This window comes from Pinus tabuliformis, chromosome 9 (assembly GCF_031772625.1).
Source record: "Pinus tabuliformis cultivar Carrire ecotype Pingquan chromosome 9, CPIR1, whole genome shotgun sequence".
Lineage (NCBI taxonomy): Eukaryota > Viridiplantae > Streptophyta > Pinopsida > Pinales > Pinaceae > Pinus > Pinus tabuliformis.
This window is the reverse complement of record NC_142307.1, coordinates 146294046-146310994: the sequence shown is the minus strand read 5'-3', so window position 1 is coordinate 146310994 and position 16949 is coordinate 146294046. Positions and strand designations below refer to the sequence as shown.

Here is a 16949-nt window from a genome sequence, read left to right as displayed (position 1 = left end):
GATCCCACAGAGAGGGAGATCCCTTTGGATCCTTCAATAGCGGAGCCCTTGTTGATGAGGATCAATGTTGACTTCTTGATCATGTCTTCAATGGTAGGGATCTTGCTTCAACAAGGGAGAGATCGCCTTAGAATCTTGGAGACAACGTTCTTGGTCTTGCTTGATGTATAAGTACTTTAACTTGAGTAGGGTCTTTGAGATCTCTTGAGATGACTTGAGGATTCCAAGACTTCTTGTTGGTGTAGACTTTCTTTGGTCCAAGGTTTTGATACTTCCTTTCCAAATCTTGACTTCAAGATGATCTTCTAGATTCGCTTTGAGGCCTTCCTCGAGATTTGATCCTTGAGTGTCCCTTGATAAGATGCCCTTCCTCAACTTTGTCACCTTAGGTCTGAAACCATGTTGAAAAATCTAGGGCATAGCAATTAGGTGATTTCTTTATAATTGATAATTTCTTGTGAATGTTTTTTACTTCTTAGATTAAGATCTTCTTTTACTTATGTTATTATAGTGTTCTTCTTCATCAAATAGTTACCAATGCATAAACCATAAAGAGACAAGAGACACAGAATATAGGCTATCAACCAGGGCCAATGTTAATTTTAGGTATGTTCTATGCTAGAGCAATTTATTTAAATTTTCACAGTTAGCAATCATATCAACATTAAAGTAAATTGCAGATAGAACATAAGTATAAATCGCAGAAGACAAACCAAGACAGGAGGACACAAGATGTGGCGCTAGCCAGGGACAAACCCCACAATGTGGGGAAACCCTTGATCAATTCTTCTTTTATGTTCTTCAAAGTTCAGCAGAGAAAGTGAGAGAGATAGTACATTTACAACAGAAGTCAACACTTTGACTTATCTAGATCTGAGCATAGATCATTTCCTATAACGATGAGATCAGTTGAAGACATTCTGCTTCAACTGATTCTCCAAGGTGACAGCTTCACCTATCGTAGTGTTGCCTCTCGTTCATCATCTTCATGCTGCTCATCATGCTGCATCTTCCATGGTCTTATTCATCATCAAGTTGTCCATGCTCATATCATTATGCTGTGCTGCACCCAAATATCACTGAGCTGTTCTCAACATCATGGATTTGCACCCATCTGATGTATACTCAATGACTCTTATGCTGCTCTCATCATACAGCATCACATTGCTACCCCAAATCAACAGGTATGCTAAGAATGACAAATCCCGTCTTCTCACTGTAATATACTCCCATGCCGAGTTACTACTGTTGTAGGGTTTCGTAGATCCTCTTGCCACAAGAATACATTGATGATACATGTGCCAAGGATTTCCTCATCGAATCCTTATCTCATCATTGAGTCATAGCAAGACAGTAATATGAACTTGACTGTGACTCTATTTGATTTGCTTGACTGTTGTTTCATGTCTTTGTTGCGGCTCCATTACTAGGACTATGGCTTTGACAACCTTGACCAACCTTGACCACTACTATGACTGCGGCTTTGACAACCTTGCCTGCAGCTTCATTATTATGACTGTGGCTTTTACAATCTTGCCTACAGCTTCATTCCCATGACTGTGTGATCATTATAGTGGACAGACTTCCGACATTCATCCTGTAACTGCTCACTGTAATTTTCCTTGAGATTTCAGAGGCATCTGAGATCCCAAACCTCATTGCAAAGATGTATGTATAAATGTCTTTATTACCAACGTATAAGTGTCTCTACGACCTGTGCATAAGAGTCTCTATTAATTGTGTATGACTGCGCATAGATTGTGCGTATATATTATGACAGCATATGTGTTGTGCGTACATAATTGCGCATGCGTATCAGGTGACAGTGTATAGTTTCCATAACTGAGCGTATAGATTGTCCACGTTGTGCGTATAGTTTCCATAACTGAGCGTATATACAATCCACGTTGTGCGTATAGTTTCCATAACTGCGTATGTGTATCATGACAGCGTATTGGTGCTGTGCATACATAACGTCTTCTCCTTTACAGCGTTTAGGGCTGTGTGAACCTTCACAATGCGCATTGGCTTGGCAGCTACAGGTCTCCTTTCAACTGCGGCCAAATCTCCTGCGGCTTCTTCTATGCTTAATGACTGCAGCTCTTCTTGCGTGAACAAGTTTGTGTTTAGGCTACTATAGGCAGCGTATGAAGGCTTCTAGGACAGTGTATTAATGCCTCCCTTGACTGCGTTCAGATCTTTGCGGCTAGGGCAACGTACAGCAGCTAGGGCATCACTTGAAGACCAGCGTATCACTCATGGTGTCTCTCTCCTTCACCAAAAACCCAGACATGGAGAGGAGGAGACTACACATGAAGAGGTGTGTGTAAATGACTTCAAGTCCACACTTATTTATACTAAAAATGTAGATGATGAATAGACACGTCTATTGGGCTTCTGAGCCTACGTAAGATGTTGGCTGACTTAACAATTTGTCCATAACATAAATAAATTCATAACTTCATAAATACTTATCGGAATTGGATGATCTTTAGATCAATCCTACACCCCTCGATGAGGGGAATCCAATAAAAATATCAGTTGTCATAAATAAGCTTACCCACATGGAGTTTGGCCCTAGTTTCCAATTTAACAGCCAAAGCCACTCCACTTGAGGGGTAAACCCGAACAAATTCTTCTTCTTATAGAGACTTCAATTGACCAAGACCAAGACCCTCGACCTATTTGCCACAGACCAAGTCACAAAGCTTCCTTGATGAGATCCTTCTTGCTTTTGTCAAACCTTTGCTCCTTCCTTCTTCTCAGCTACTCTGTGGAAATTGGGCTTCCTTAACACTGCTTCAAACCTACAACCTTTTTCGGCCCTAATTCAAAAACCCTAACTCATGCATATGACCACCTCTTATGCCTTGATTTCCTTTGCTTTAGTTGGAGGTCTCTTCCTTGGTAACTTGGCTTGTAATACACCTTGATCTTCTCCTTGTTATGACCTACGAGTATCACAACAAGAGCTCAGCTTCTTCTTCAGGGGACAGCACCCTTTTCTCACATGTGTGGAGTAGATTATCCCAAAACAAAACCAAAAACAATGCTAGAGACTTCACTCTTCCTTTCCTTCTCTTCGTTGGCTATAAGACTATCTTCTTTGACCCTTTTGCACTTCTTGTTTCAGACATCTTCTTCACCGAAAATCTGTGTTCTCAAATGAGTCTGAGCTGCCCTATTTATAATTGTTTCCCCATCAATTACGCTGACTTGTTAGAAGGTGAGCCGCTTTGGTGAAGATCTTTTATTCTATCTTGTAGTTGACTTGTAGGAGGTGTTTTTGCTTGGTCTTCAAGGGCCTTCTCATACATCTGATGACTCATACAAGAATGTAACATGCCCAAGAAGGGCCTTCATACATGACATTGACTCAAATTGTCTTTTATGACTAGATGACAAAACCTAAATGTTCACAATGGGAACCTTAACTAAAATAAAATTCCTTGATCATGAAACCCATGATTCAAGTACTACAAAATAATTTTATTTTCTTCTTTTCATCAATTACATAAAATCACAATTTACACGTGTCCTTATGAAGACCGAACCTAGTTACACTTTTCAACAGACCGATCATGAAATATTGGATTTTCCTTGAGTTTAATGCAACTTTGATTATCACAATGTATTGTAAGTGGTCACAACCTCTAACCAAATAAGCCACAAATCATCTTGCGAAGCAAAATAGCCTCACAACTACCCTGACTAGATGCAATATACTCGGTTTCTATTGAGCTTAGTGCCACTGATCTCTACTTCTTGCTGAACCACGACACAACTGTCAAACCCAACATAAAACAACATCCGGCAGTACTCTTCCGATCACTAGCACTGCCTGCCCAGTCTAAGTGGGTACAACCTATCAACTTGACTCCATCTCCTCGGATATAGTCCAGACCATAGTTCATTGTGCCCTACAGGTATCGCAACGCATGTTTTGCAGTCACCAAGTGCACTCTCCTAGGCTCCATCAAAAACTAATTCCATGTGTTGATTGCGAAACAGATATCTAATCTAGTGTTGACCAAATACATCAACGAACCAATCAACTAACGATACAAAGTGGGGCTGACAAACTCGGAATCTCAAGCATGTAACTTCTTCCAGTTGATAATCATCAGAGTAGCCATAGGCCCACAGTCCTGCATATGGAATCTCCTCAATATGTCCCCTGCATATCTGCCCTAGCCCATGAAGATATGCCCATCCTCCTGCCAAACCTTCAACCCCAAAAAGTAATGCGTCAGTCTCATATCGGTCATGTCAAACTTTGAAGCAATGACCCTCTTGCACTGTTGGACGAGTCTCTCCTCTCCTGTAATAAACAAGACATCCACATACAGAACTAGAATGAGCGGATCGTCACCAACCATGATGAAGTATAGGTTCAGATCTGCATCACCCTTCTGGAAACCCATCCACTGCAAGTAGGCATCAATCCTCTCGTACCATGCTCTTGGTGCCTGCTTCAATCCATATAAGGATTTCTTAAGCCTACACACATGATACTCTCTCCCATGCACCTCAAAGCCCTGTGGTTTGCTCAATATACACCTCCTGTATGACCCCATTGAGAAAGGTGGCATTCACATCCATCTACTGAATCCTCTAATCCATCTCAATTGTTATAGATATCACTGCTCTAATAGAGGTATAACGAGCAATTGGTGCGAAGGTCTCCCCCTAGTCAACTCCCTCTACCTGTGAGAACCCCCATGCCACAAAACAAGCTTTGAATTTCTCCATGTTGTCATTCGCAGCATGTTTGATCTTGTAGAGCCACCTGTAAGTCACCATTGACTTACCCTCAAGTCTCAACACTATCTCCCACACATCATTCTTCATGATGGAGGCATACTCCATCATGGCATCCCTCCAAATTTGTTGACTAGCAACCTCCTACTAGCTACCTAGCTTAGTCTCCACAACATCTGCCACAAAGCCACCCAAGCTTTCTAGTGTTTCACTCACCCTAACTGACCATTTAGGTTTCCCCACTGCCTCTTGTGCTTCCTTCAGGGTCTCTCGAAGCCATTGTGGCTTCCTCTTCCCTATAGTAGCCTCCTCAACTAGTATGGGAAAATCCTCTACAGTAGCTTCTCCTCCCAAAGAGGAAGCCCCTCCTGTGGTCTATGGAAACATGTACTCTGAGATTATGTACCTAGTGATACTAGATTTTATGAACCTGTCACCCCTAAAATAGGTGATCCTCCTGACCCTAGTGTACCACCTAAAGAACCTGATACCTATGGTGTGCCCCCCTGTTGAGGAACCTGTTGCTCTACCTGATCAATCTCCCGAGATCTCCTCAAGGCCCTCTCCTGCTCAAATCTCACATCCCCCCTCAGGACAATTTCCCTCAATGCAAGAATGTATATACGATAGGCCTTATTGGTCTCACTGTAACCCACAAAGATACCCTTTTCTGCAATGAGTTCCAGCTTTATCCTCTGCTCAAGGACGTGTGAATATGTAAGGCACCCAGAGATCCTAATGTGCCCAATCTTAGGCTTCTTCCCAGAAAAAGCCACCTCGGGAGTCTTACTCCCCAAGACTCTATGCGGACTCCTATTCTATTGATACATTGCAGTGTTACACACCTTGGCCCATAAAAGAAAGGTAGTCTTTGATCATGCAACATAGCTCTAGTTGCACCCACTATGGCCCTATTCTTCCTCTTCACCACCCTATTCTACTAGGGGTTATAAGGCACTATGTACTCCCTCCTGATGCTAACTCCTACAAAACTCCTTCATCTCCTTGGAGGTATGTTGGCCCCCATTGATCTCAACACCTTGATATTCTTCCCCGTCTGATTCTCCATAAGATCCTTAAACTCTTGGAACCTCTTGATGATTTGGTCCTTGGTATTCAGAAAGAAAATCCAGGGGTTCCTGGGATAGTCATCAATGAAGGTCACATAGTACTCGTGTCCACTCAACGATACATGGTACATAGGACCACACACATCACAGTGTACCAAGACTAGTATACCTGCTACTCTATTGTCAATGCTTGAGAAAGGTGTCTTGGTGTACTTTCCCAAAGCACACCCCCTACAAACATCATGATGCTCAGTGTTAAACTCAGGTGAACCTATAACCATCTCCCTCAGCGTCTTGAACGACCCATGGTGCAAGTGGGACATCCTCTTGTGCCATATCTCGCACAACTCACTACTGTTGGTTTGCGCCACTAAGGCTCTAGTAGGCTTAAACATAAAACATGTAAAGTCTCCCACTACGGACTCTAATCACTCTAGAAGACTTGATACTCGATCTCGTGGGATATATAAGCACCTATCTTCCTCGAAACACTACCTCATATCCCCTGTCCTCAATACAAGAGACTGAAATCAAGTTCTTCTTTAGCCCTGGAACATAAAAAACATTCGTCACTTTCAAAGGAGGTGATGACTCCCTCTGAAAGGACATTGTCCCCACCCCTGCTACTCTGACTTTGGAGTTATGTCCAAGTCAATATCATCCTTTGTGAGACTCGTGAAGTGCTCTCTCACTCTAGTCATATGGCAAGAAGCTCCACTATCTACAAACCACACACCAGAAGAGGTGACACTAGTGGCCAGACTCACCACTAAAACAAACTCTCTGTCAACCGCACCACGCTGACTGCTACTCTTGGTACTCCTCCTGGTCTCCTCCTAGATGAAATCACCCCACGTCCTCCATTCTAGAAAATGCTCTCTGGCCACAATGCCAAATATGAGTTCATCCCACTGCTTGGTAAAACCATCTAGTGCCATCCTAACCAACCGGTCCTCAGGGATAACCTCTCGCACTGCAGCCAACTCATCTCTCACGTGTGTGATCTTGGTAGGGTATGAGGTCATGGTATCAGCCTTGGTCATCTTGGTATTTCTTATCTTATGCCTCAACACCATTGTCCTATTCTCAATGGAGATCGTAGGAAAACTTCATCCATGTCACATGAGGGAATAGATGGTCTTTAATAGCATAGAGAATGATTATCCTTGCCTTCACATTCTGCTTGTTGAAGTCAACCAACTAAGCTGGATCAGTGGGAGGTTGCACTGGACTCTCCACAATGTCCCACACCTCAACTTCCTCAAGCATTAACATCATTCTCTCCTTCTAGGGGCCAAAATTATCAACCCCGCTCAATTTTTCCTCCACCCTCAAACTAGTAGCCATAACCCTCACAACCAACATAAAATCTCAGATCTGAGTATCAACAACTAGCCTCACACTCAACCACTAAACTCTGGTATATGTAGGCAAGTTTTAGATGACTGTTCCGTGTCTTATAGCAGAAGGTTGCTTGCTGGTTTTTCTTATCAGTTGAAGGTATAGACTGTTGTAGGTTTCATTACAGCTCTAATACCATGTAGAAATTTTTAAAATCTGGTAGCCCTCCCAGTTTCAAGATTTTTGCAGTGTTTAATTCCCGCAGCCCCAAAATATTAGCAAATGTAAAACTTCTTAGCAAATTAATTTTGAAACATTCAGGGCTACTTTACTTCATATGACTTTCCAGCTGATAAGAAAATAATAACACAAGCACAAACAGCATTTTACACACTTTTACACAGTGATTTTTGGTCAACTAGACCCTAGAAAAACCCTACAATGGGGAAAACCAGTACTAAGGAGATTATATTTGCATTCTCAAGCAATTTTTACAGCATAAGAAAAAATCACATTCAAGGGTACTTATCTCCCCTTGAAATCCATGCTTAGCTCCTCTAGAAGTTTGAGCCACTGTCTGATGTTTGTCCCACAATCTGCAATCTTTGCTTTCTCGAACTGTGTGCTCTATCAGACCTCCTCACTCAAATTCTTTACACTAAAACAACTATTATAAACCCAGAAATTCGTGCCCAATAATTGCCTTTGATTGTATTAAAACTCGGGCCAAACAACTCTGCAATAAATGCCTTGGGAACAGCACAGATATCAGACCTTCTTCTGCCTGGAAACCCGTGTCTGAGATGCCTGCAAACTCTTGAAAATTCAGTCCTCCTTTCTCCTTGAAAACCACACTGAATCTACCATGTTTTCAGCATTGGAAATAAATTAACCTTCCCTTGATTTTAGAGCCATAACATTCCTCTATATATGCACTGGAAATGATCTCTTATCTCCACGAAAATCACACTGAAAAGTATCACCAAGGCTGCCTAAACATTCCTTGATTTGTATGTCTGAAATCTCCTACAGTTATGGGCCAGTTCTTGAGTTCTCTGTTGTAGTTCGATCTCTCCTCCTGCAAGCCTGTTCTCCTCTCTACCTCTCTTTTCCTTCAATTCTCCAAATGCACATGAAGAATGAATTCTTCTTACATTTTTCCCCCTCTTTAGCTTCATTAAGATAGGAAACCCTAACCCCTTTTGTTCAAGGGATGCAATTAGATCTCAGCCCTCTGTTGATTTCCCATGGCACATGAGAATCTGGGTTAGGTCTTAAAATCACTGACACAAACCTACTCATGTACCTCAACCATCCTACTTTGCACTACAGAAAATTACACATCAGTGGATCAACTAGCGCACATGACAATTTTTTTTAAAAATTGAACCCTTCTTCGTTATACTAACAACTTTAATACAGCAGTCTAGGGCTCCTGTACCAGGGATAACGGCCTTCATACATCCATTGATACAAGAATACAAGAACAAGATACACTAATCAACTAGCTGATGTAGAGCTCAATCACAACTGCTTTGATCGTACCCTAAACACAATTGGTGGTCCTTCTACTCCCAATCTGCAGCTCCTGCCTCTATCAACAGTCTTGCTCTTTTAGGTCACTGAACTTGCCCTCTAGCTGATCATTCGTCCTTCAATGCATCAACACTTAGGGTCTTCTTTTTCACAACTCCATTTGTGAACAACTCTCAACTGCTCACTACTACTCCTCAGCTCCTTTAGGACTTCTTCCCTCTAATGCCTTCTTGTGCTGCTCCAATGAAGACAAACTTTGGGCCAAAGGTCTGCCACCTATCACTGCCAAACGTCTTTCTTCAACAATGAACTCGAACTGTCAATTTGGCTCTCTTGGCTAATCATTCCTTAAGCTCAACTTCTCTGCCTCTCCTAGCAGGCTTGTAGTCCTTCACAAGGCCTACACTTAGGGCACAATGGCTAACCATCTAACAGTCCTCCAATCTGTACTTTGGCTGCCATACATCTGTCCAATCTAGACTATAATCCTTCACTGCAACATCATCTTCAAATCTGCCCATTCTTCAGTCAATGCTTGACTGATCTTGGGCCTACAGGACTGCCCACTCCTAGGGCTTGTAGATCTGCCCTCGTCTAGGGCTTTGGCACCTCACTGTTGTTCAAGCATTACATACACACCCATATCTGCCCAGACCTAGGTCTCTAGGTCTGCCCTCACCTAGGGCTTCTTCAGATCTACAGTTCATGCCTATGAACAGTCCTCCAAACTAGTACTTCCCTCTTAGCACATTCAACCCTCCATTCGGTCATCTTCCTATTGCTATTGTGGCCTGTTGTAACACCTGTACATCAGCACAAGGCTAGATCTACGGATCAGATCTGAGGGTATATTACTAATCATGTGCACGGAATACCGCCCAATCTAGGGTTACAACTACTGTCTTCTAACAGTGATAGAGTTGCCCTCTCATCACTGTTCTTAGGCTCTATCCTTACTACTATTCCAAAACCTTGAACAGCTCCTCGAATCTGCCTTCTCTAGCCCTCTTTTCTCCATGCCAACATCTGCTCCTACTTCTGTCCACTTCTCATACTTTTGTGCACTAGATTCAGCCTTCTTTAGATGCTGTTTGGTGCCAAGAAACCCCTGTGTAGGTCTATTGCATTCTCTACAAGAATAACCAACTGTACCAACACCTTATTAAGGTCTCGACCCTCCTATCCAGTGGCAGATCATGAGCGAGTTAACTAACTCTTGGACAAATCAGCGATGGCAGTATATTCTTAGGAGAATGCTCACTAGGGTACTACTACTAACGGTTGTCCTAATTCCTTTAGGACCAGATCTTCCCTAAACTAGGGCTCGTAACCACTATCCTAAATCATTAGTACTGATCTTCAATTTGTGCAAGACACTCCTCATTGTTTTGGCAAGTTGCAAAGCTCACTAGCCATGCCACACGGACTCTAACCCTTCCACAGGTCACAGCCTCCAAATAAGTCTAATTTAAGGGTTTCTAGGCTACACAGGCCTCTCTTCCTTCCACGTTGATCATCCTGTTGCTTCTGTCCAACACTTAAACCTCTTCTGCTCCACAAGACTTGTCCATTGTCACAGAGGTCTCGACCTCTTTTCTCCTCATGGTGAAGCTATTTCAGGGCTGCGGCCCTCTTCCTACTACTACCAACAAGCAGACTGACCACTCATATGACAGATCTGAAGCCTTCTTGTGTCTTCTTACACAAACAAGGGTCGTGGCTTCCTACTGTAGAAGATCTTATACATTTCAGCCTCCAAACTAAGCCTGTGATTCTTCCTCAACCAGCTAGAAGACCCTTAACTCTCAGTTGCCAAAACCCTCAAGAGCTTCTCAAACTCGCTAAGGATGAAACCCTTCCTTTTCTGTGGCTTCTTGAGTTCTTGATGAAATGTCTCGCACTCCTTCAGCAGCCCTCAAACTAGGGCACTCTCTGGGCTTCATCTCAGCATCCTTTAGATCAAATGAGCTCCCTCTCATTCAATATGCTCTAGCCTAGCCTTAGGCCTTCTTAAATATCTTTTCTCTAAGCCTTCTTAGGAACCCTCTAGATCTTAGAGGAATTTTCCACTTAGACTTAGGATTTAATTTTCTTTCTAATTTTCCTTTTAATTTTTCTTTTAGAATTTTAAACCCCATCTGGGTCTAAAACCCCTTCACTTGGGTATTTTGCTCACAAACCCCTTTTGTGACCAAAATTCTCACAAACCCCATATTTGGGCTTGTGGAATACCTCCCAAGCTACACTTTTCAACACCCTCTAAATCAATGGTGGAGCTCATTCACTCATTTGAACCCTTTTTCATGTGGTCCCCCTCATTAATGACTCCTAGTCACTTTATCACTTTAAATTTTGTACCATGTACTTTTTCTCCACATAAATTTAACTTTAATATTTAAAAGTACATAGTACATAAAGTACTTTATAGAGTGACTTGAATATAGCTCATAAAGTCACATGCTAAAAAGGTGTTTTAAATTGTTTTCCTAGGCCAAAAGGCTAATGCACTAGGAAACACCTCCTCGGTATCCTTATTATTTTTAACAACACCAAGGACCATCAAAATGTATCATCTGTCAGAAGGCAAAAGAATCAATAAACCATGTCCTCCTCTTTTGCTTCGTAGATATGCATTGTTGGTAAATGCTATGAGTCCTCATGAGGAAATCAACGGGAAATTTTAATAATGTGGAAGATCTATTTAGTAATTGGAAATGAGGAGACCTCAAATCAGTATTAATTTTTAAATAAGGTCTTGGAATTAGCATTGGGATTTGTTTGGACTTGACTGATATAAGATAAGATAATTTTATTAATGTCTTCGGGTGACCACAAAAGTAGGTCAATGTGACTAAAGGATACATCTAGTGTAAATACAAGGCATGTGGGAGTGCAAATGCAACTCCATTGTAACTCCAAAGCTAATAAGACTAAGAAATGACTAATATAGGACTAACATGAAATAAAAGTACAAATAGAGAATGTATAAAGTCTTATGAGATGACCAAAAATGAGAAATGTAAGTATGTCTGTTGATGGACCATGCAACTCCAAAGAAGCGAGGGGGGAGCTGAAGATGACGCCAATGGAAGCAGCATCTCCCAAATATGATGGCCAGTGGTGAGGGAGGTGAGCAAGGCAATCTCCCCCCCTCCAGGTCCTCCAGAACCGTCAAGAAATCCAACTGCATGATCCTAGGTGGAGTAGATGAGTGAATGTTATTCCTAACATCCAAGGCCAAAAGCAAGAAGTTGCTGATCATTCTCTGTATATGGTGCTGTGTCTGAGAGGAGGTCTAGCAGGCGACAGGCACCCAGCGCTGTCTCTGCCTCGAGAGAATAAAAGGGTTTTTCAAAATCATTCTTCTTCTATTCCTCAGTTGAAACTTGAAACAGAGAATAGTTAGAAACATCAAAGAACCAATTGAGGCAAAAGAGTGGAAAGAAGAAGGCCTGCTATTCACTCCTGAGAAATGAACACATATTCGCAGTGTGAGGAATAGACAAATGGGCTAAAGACAGCCCATAAAAAGTTAGAAAAGCTGACAGAGCAATGAGAAGCATGGACTCCCCTTCTCACCCATATTTCAAATCAATGTCAATGGTGTGTCAAATGGAAACCCGGGTAGGGTTTGGATTTGAGCCATAATAAGGAATCATAATGGAGAGCCCATTTTGTTTCTGCAGGGAACATAAGAGAACCTTCTAACAACTTTGTTGAGGCTATAGCAGCAAAGAAAGGCATGGGAGGACCACTGGAACTCATCCTGCATCAAATGAAGAAAACAGATATGCGAAATTGGAAGCAGTGGTAGAAGAAATTAAACAGCTGGCAAAACTCTCTGCCAAGCTGGAAACAAGGCACATAAGAAGAAGCACCAATGCAGTGGCTCAAAAAATGGCTGATATGGATGCTGGAGCCCATTGGGAGGAGGTAGCTTTAATAGCCATGTGGTATGAAATAGAAGATCAATTTAATCAGGAGTCGAAAGGTGAAAGGTGAAACAAGGTGCAATGATGGTGTATCGGGCCAGGCAAACCCAAGCTTGAGAAATGATGATTCAAGGTAGGTAAAAAATGGCTGATATGGATGCTGGAGCCCATTGGGAGGAGGTAGCTTTAATAGCCATGTGGTATGAAATAGAGGATCAGAAAATCAATTTAATCAGGAGTCAAAAGGTGAAACAAGGTGCAATGATGGTGTATCGGGCCAGGCAAACCCAAGCTTGAGAAATGATGATTCAAGGTATGTAAAGTTCAGTATTGCAAAGGATAGCATCTGAGATAGAGAGAAAGTGAACTTGGATTCATACTCATGAAAGGGCAAAAGCTGGTGTTAATCCTGTTTGTTGTAACAGTGAAGCCTATTGTTACTCTGTTGGGCCTTAAAGCGGGAAGATTGGTCCCCCAACCAACAAGATTAACACCAGGAAGAAGAGAGCGAGAGAATCAGGTCTACAGTCTGCCAACCAGCAGACAGAATTCAGGAAGAAGCACTTCAATTGTGTCAAAATTGCAGCCACCCATGAGCAAGCTTTGAAACTCAATATCCTTCTCCAATGAGTAGAAAACTGGAATGATGGCAGGCCAAAGAAGAAGCTAAGCAGATCGAGGAAGTTGAGTCTGGAGATGAAGCACCAACATGGTTTTATCCTAAAGACCCCAGGGATACAAGAACGTGCAGGTCACTGATTCAGAATCAATAGTTAAGGATCTTCTTGCTGGTACACAAGTGACCTGACAGAGATGATTGAATATTTCAGAACGGAACACCACTCAATTTTTGCAGTCTGATACAGAGAAGGTCACAGGAATCAGCTGGCTTGGAGGGGAAGGATATTGAGTTTATATTCCAGAATCTGAAATCACTAGATGAACAAGCTGCTACCCAAATCATGCTGATGGAATACATCCTTCAAAAGTTTGGAATAGAAAAGCTGAAAGGTTTCACAATAAATAATAAAGGTTTCAAAGAGAGAACTTCAGTAGTCTCAAACCAACTTTCACTGACTGAGATTATGACTACATTGGGTTAGAAGGGGCATACCACCAGCTGCTGCTTCAACTTCTGTAACTCATTTTACAGGATCGATTGTAAAAATTGGTAAAAGTAAAACTTATATCAGAAAAACATAGAACCAGAGCTCCGCATCTATTGTTCAAAATACATACAAGCACAGCCATGTTAATGTGGAGCAAATCATGGACAAGGGTTATGCCACTCTGTCTACGCTTGCAATTGGGAAGGCAACAATGACAAGGAACTGGACCCATAAAGGCTAAAGCACACGGGCACCTCTAAGCTATGTCAGTGCAGGAATGAGGGAGAAAGTTGTCACCTTATCTCAGGGACTCGCACTCAAAGCCAGATTCGACGCAGATTGACAACACTTATAGTGTGTGTTATAAACCGCCCTTGTTTCACAAAACAATGAAAATTCCACTGTACTGAAAAATCAACAAGGTGAGAAATTAAACGCTTACCTCTATAGTTTCATGTAGGCGAGTGATATTAGGATGGTCAATTTTTCTGAGTATCTCGATCTCTGACAGAAGACTCTCCTGTAACTTTTTGTTAAGCCGTCCGGTTGCAATTTCCTTGATAGCAACATCATAACCCTTGAATTTGTGCTTTGCATGCCATACGACCGAGAACGAGCCGGATCCAATCTGCTCAATGACTGAGTAGTCCCCTATCTCCGCGGGCTGATTTCCATATTGTGCCATCACAGATAACAGTAGAGCTAAATTGTTCTCCGAGACCAACTCTTGAAATTGGTTTCTATCAATTGTACAGTATTGGCTTGTATATCATTGCATTGGGGAATCCAGCAGAGCCAGGGAAGATTCAAGTAAAGCATCAGAACACGAAAGACTAAATGCCCAGATGCAAAAAATCAGCTGGAGAAGGCGATGCCCACAGGTGATTTAAATTAAAGGCTTAAACACAGAAAAGGAAATCGCAATGACATGAAAAAAATGTTTCTGAACACAATTCTCTTAAAATCCAGAAAATAAAAGGGGAGGGGTTTAAAATTTAACCAAAATGGGGCCCAAAATACAGTCGTGCTTAAGGAGTGTAATGTAATGAAATCAAATCAGCCCATGTAAACAAAATTGAAGGAACCCACGTCCTGAATTTAATCAAGAAATCTACCCAGGTGAACGAAATTGATAAGCAAAATCAGAAATTCAAACCCTCCCCGAGAACTGAAAAAAGCCGTGAATTTTAACCCTGTAAGTGCACAAAATTCCCCATAGAAGTGCTGCAAAAGTCAACAAATTTAAAGTATAAAAGGTAGAGGAAAAAATACATATAGATAATTTACCATCACTCGTCTGAGAAAAATATTGATGGCTTTGCATAGATCAGAGCAGAAATACGAATTAGCAACGGGAAAATTAGAAAATGAAAGTACAGTCAGACCTCCGAAAAAACCGATGGTCGTAGAAAATTGGAATTGTGGATTGTTGTGGACAAGTTTTGAATTTAAGGGTCGTGTCCCTATTTGGCTATAGCTTGGATTCGGTCTTGCAATAATAGCTAAAGGAGATCAGGAAAGCTGGGGTGTCTTTTCTTTGGTTGTTTTCCAATGATTGAAGGAGAGGAAAAGACAGAGGCAATGAATCAATATTTATTAAGTTACCAAGACGTCTTTAATTGGTATTTTGAATTTGATGATGAGACTGGCCCGTCCAGGTTTGAAGTTACTTGTTTATATATTTTATTCTTATGGTTGTTTTGTTTTGGTGATTGAAACAGTACTTCTTTTCGCTTATTATCCATTTATTTTGGAGATTTTTTATTGTAATTATTTTAATTCTATGGAATCATGAATAATAGAAGTCATTCCCATAAATATTAATTAATCATATTTAAATTTTCACATTTAAAAAAAAAAAGAATATGTTGTTTTTCACTGGTTTAGCAGTCAAGTCAATAACTTGTAAGAATGGATTACATTTTCATGTCCTTAGAGGTGGAAAGTTGATACTCTAAAAAGATCATAATGATCTACCGTATGTCATTATACTATATATTATATTCATTTCGCTTTTATTGACATATATCTTCAATTCATTTTGCCTTCACTGACATATATCTTCTAATATAATGGAAACCTGAAGTTCATATATATATATATATTAAATTAAAAATATATTAATTTTAATTAAAATCATTATTATAAATTTAAAAATAAAACATTAAAATTAATTTTTATTAAAAAAAGTAAAATTAAAATATATGAATACTTTTATTTATTTTAAATAAAATAATTATTATAAATTTCAAAATAAAATAAATATTTTAGCAGCAATCAGGTACGGTGGATTTTCGCAGACTGGGGAGGAGAAATGACAAATAACGAGGCCGAGTTCTGGGCTCTTCATCAGGGTTTGCGGATTGTGGTAAGAAATGGTTACACTAATTTAGAAATTACGGGAGATTCTTAGATTGCGGTGGAAATGCTGAAGAAGCTCAGCAATGGCCAAAGCTGGGAGAAGGTTACAAACAGTTGGCGTACAGCGGGAATTGTCCAGGAAATCGCTGACCTTCTGAAAAGAATTGAATATAGGATTATAAATCATGTTAGAAGGAAAGGGAATCAGGCGGCTGATTTCTTAGCAAATTGGGGATGCAGAGGCCGCGGAAACAAGGTGGATACTCAATGGAGAGCGGTGTGTGGAAACAGGGAGTGGAAGGACCTGGCAGCTATAATCAATGCAGACCATGATCAAGCCACAAGCGGAGATACGAGGATCGATGAGCTGGAGCAATAAGAGGACGTGGAGTCTCCGAACAACGAACCTTGTTCATTCGGGGCAGAGATGGGATATGATCACAGGTAGCAGAGCAGTACAGGGGCGGCGCGCGTGGGGGACGGCCCTAGATCAAAACCAAGGTGAAGATATAAATGATCACAATCCTAGAGGAGGTGGGAACGGTCTGTCAGACCTCTTGATAGCGGGCATTAAACAAGAAATGATGGCCAAATGCAACGTCACTCTGGCAAGTAACCGGTGGCAAATGAATTCCGATCGAAGGTGTACGTTGAGGATAAAAATCTAATATATACCCAAATAGGGGAGGAGAAACAGTCATTAAGCTGTTTCCAAATTGGGAGAGTTGCGGATAGTTCTGTGGAGAGACATCAACCCGAGAAAAAGGCTTCCGAGTATCAAAGATTTCCCTGCAGCGGAACAGTGGGCAATATGGAAACAAGGCAGAAATCCAGAGAGG

At 41.3% G+C, this 16949-nt stretch overlaps 1 protein-coding gene across 1 annotated transcript in view; it reads right to left on the bottom strand.

Moving 5' to 3' along the window:
• The window catches only part of LOC149147534 (serine/threonine-protein kinase ATG1b-like), a 208119-nt gene extending 192771 nt beyond the window's left edge, over window positions 1-15348 (bottom strand). Inside the window, exon 1 of the mRNA XM_089445382.1 lies at window positions 14192-15348. Within this exon, the coding sequence (XP_089301508.1) occupies window positions 14192-14434 (243 nt within the window). The 5' untranslated portion in view covers window positions 14435-15348. The remainder of the gene's footprint in view (window positions 1-14191) is intronic.
• Between the last annotated feature and the right edge of the window lie 1601 nt (window positions 15349-16949).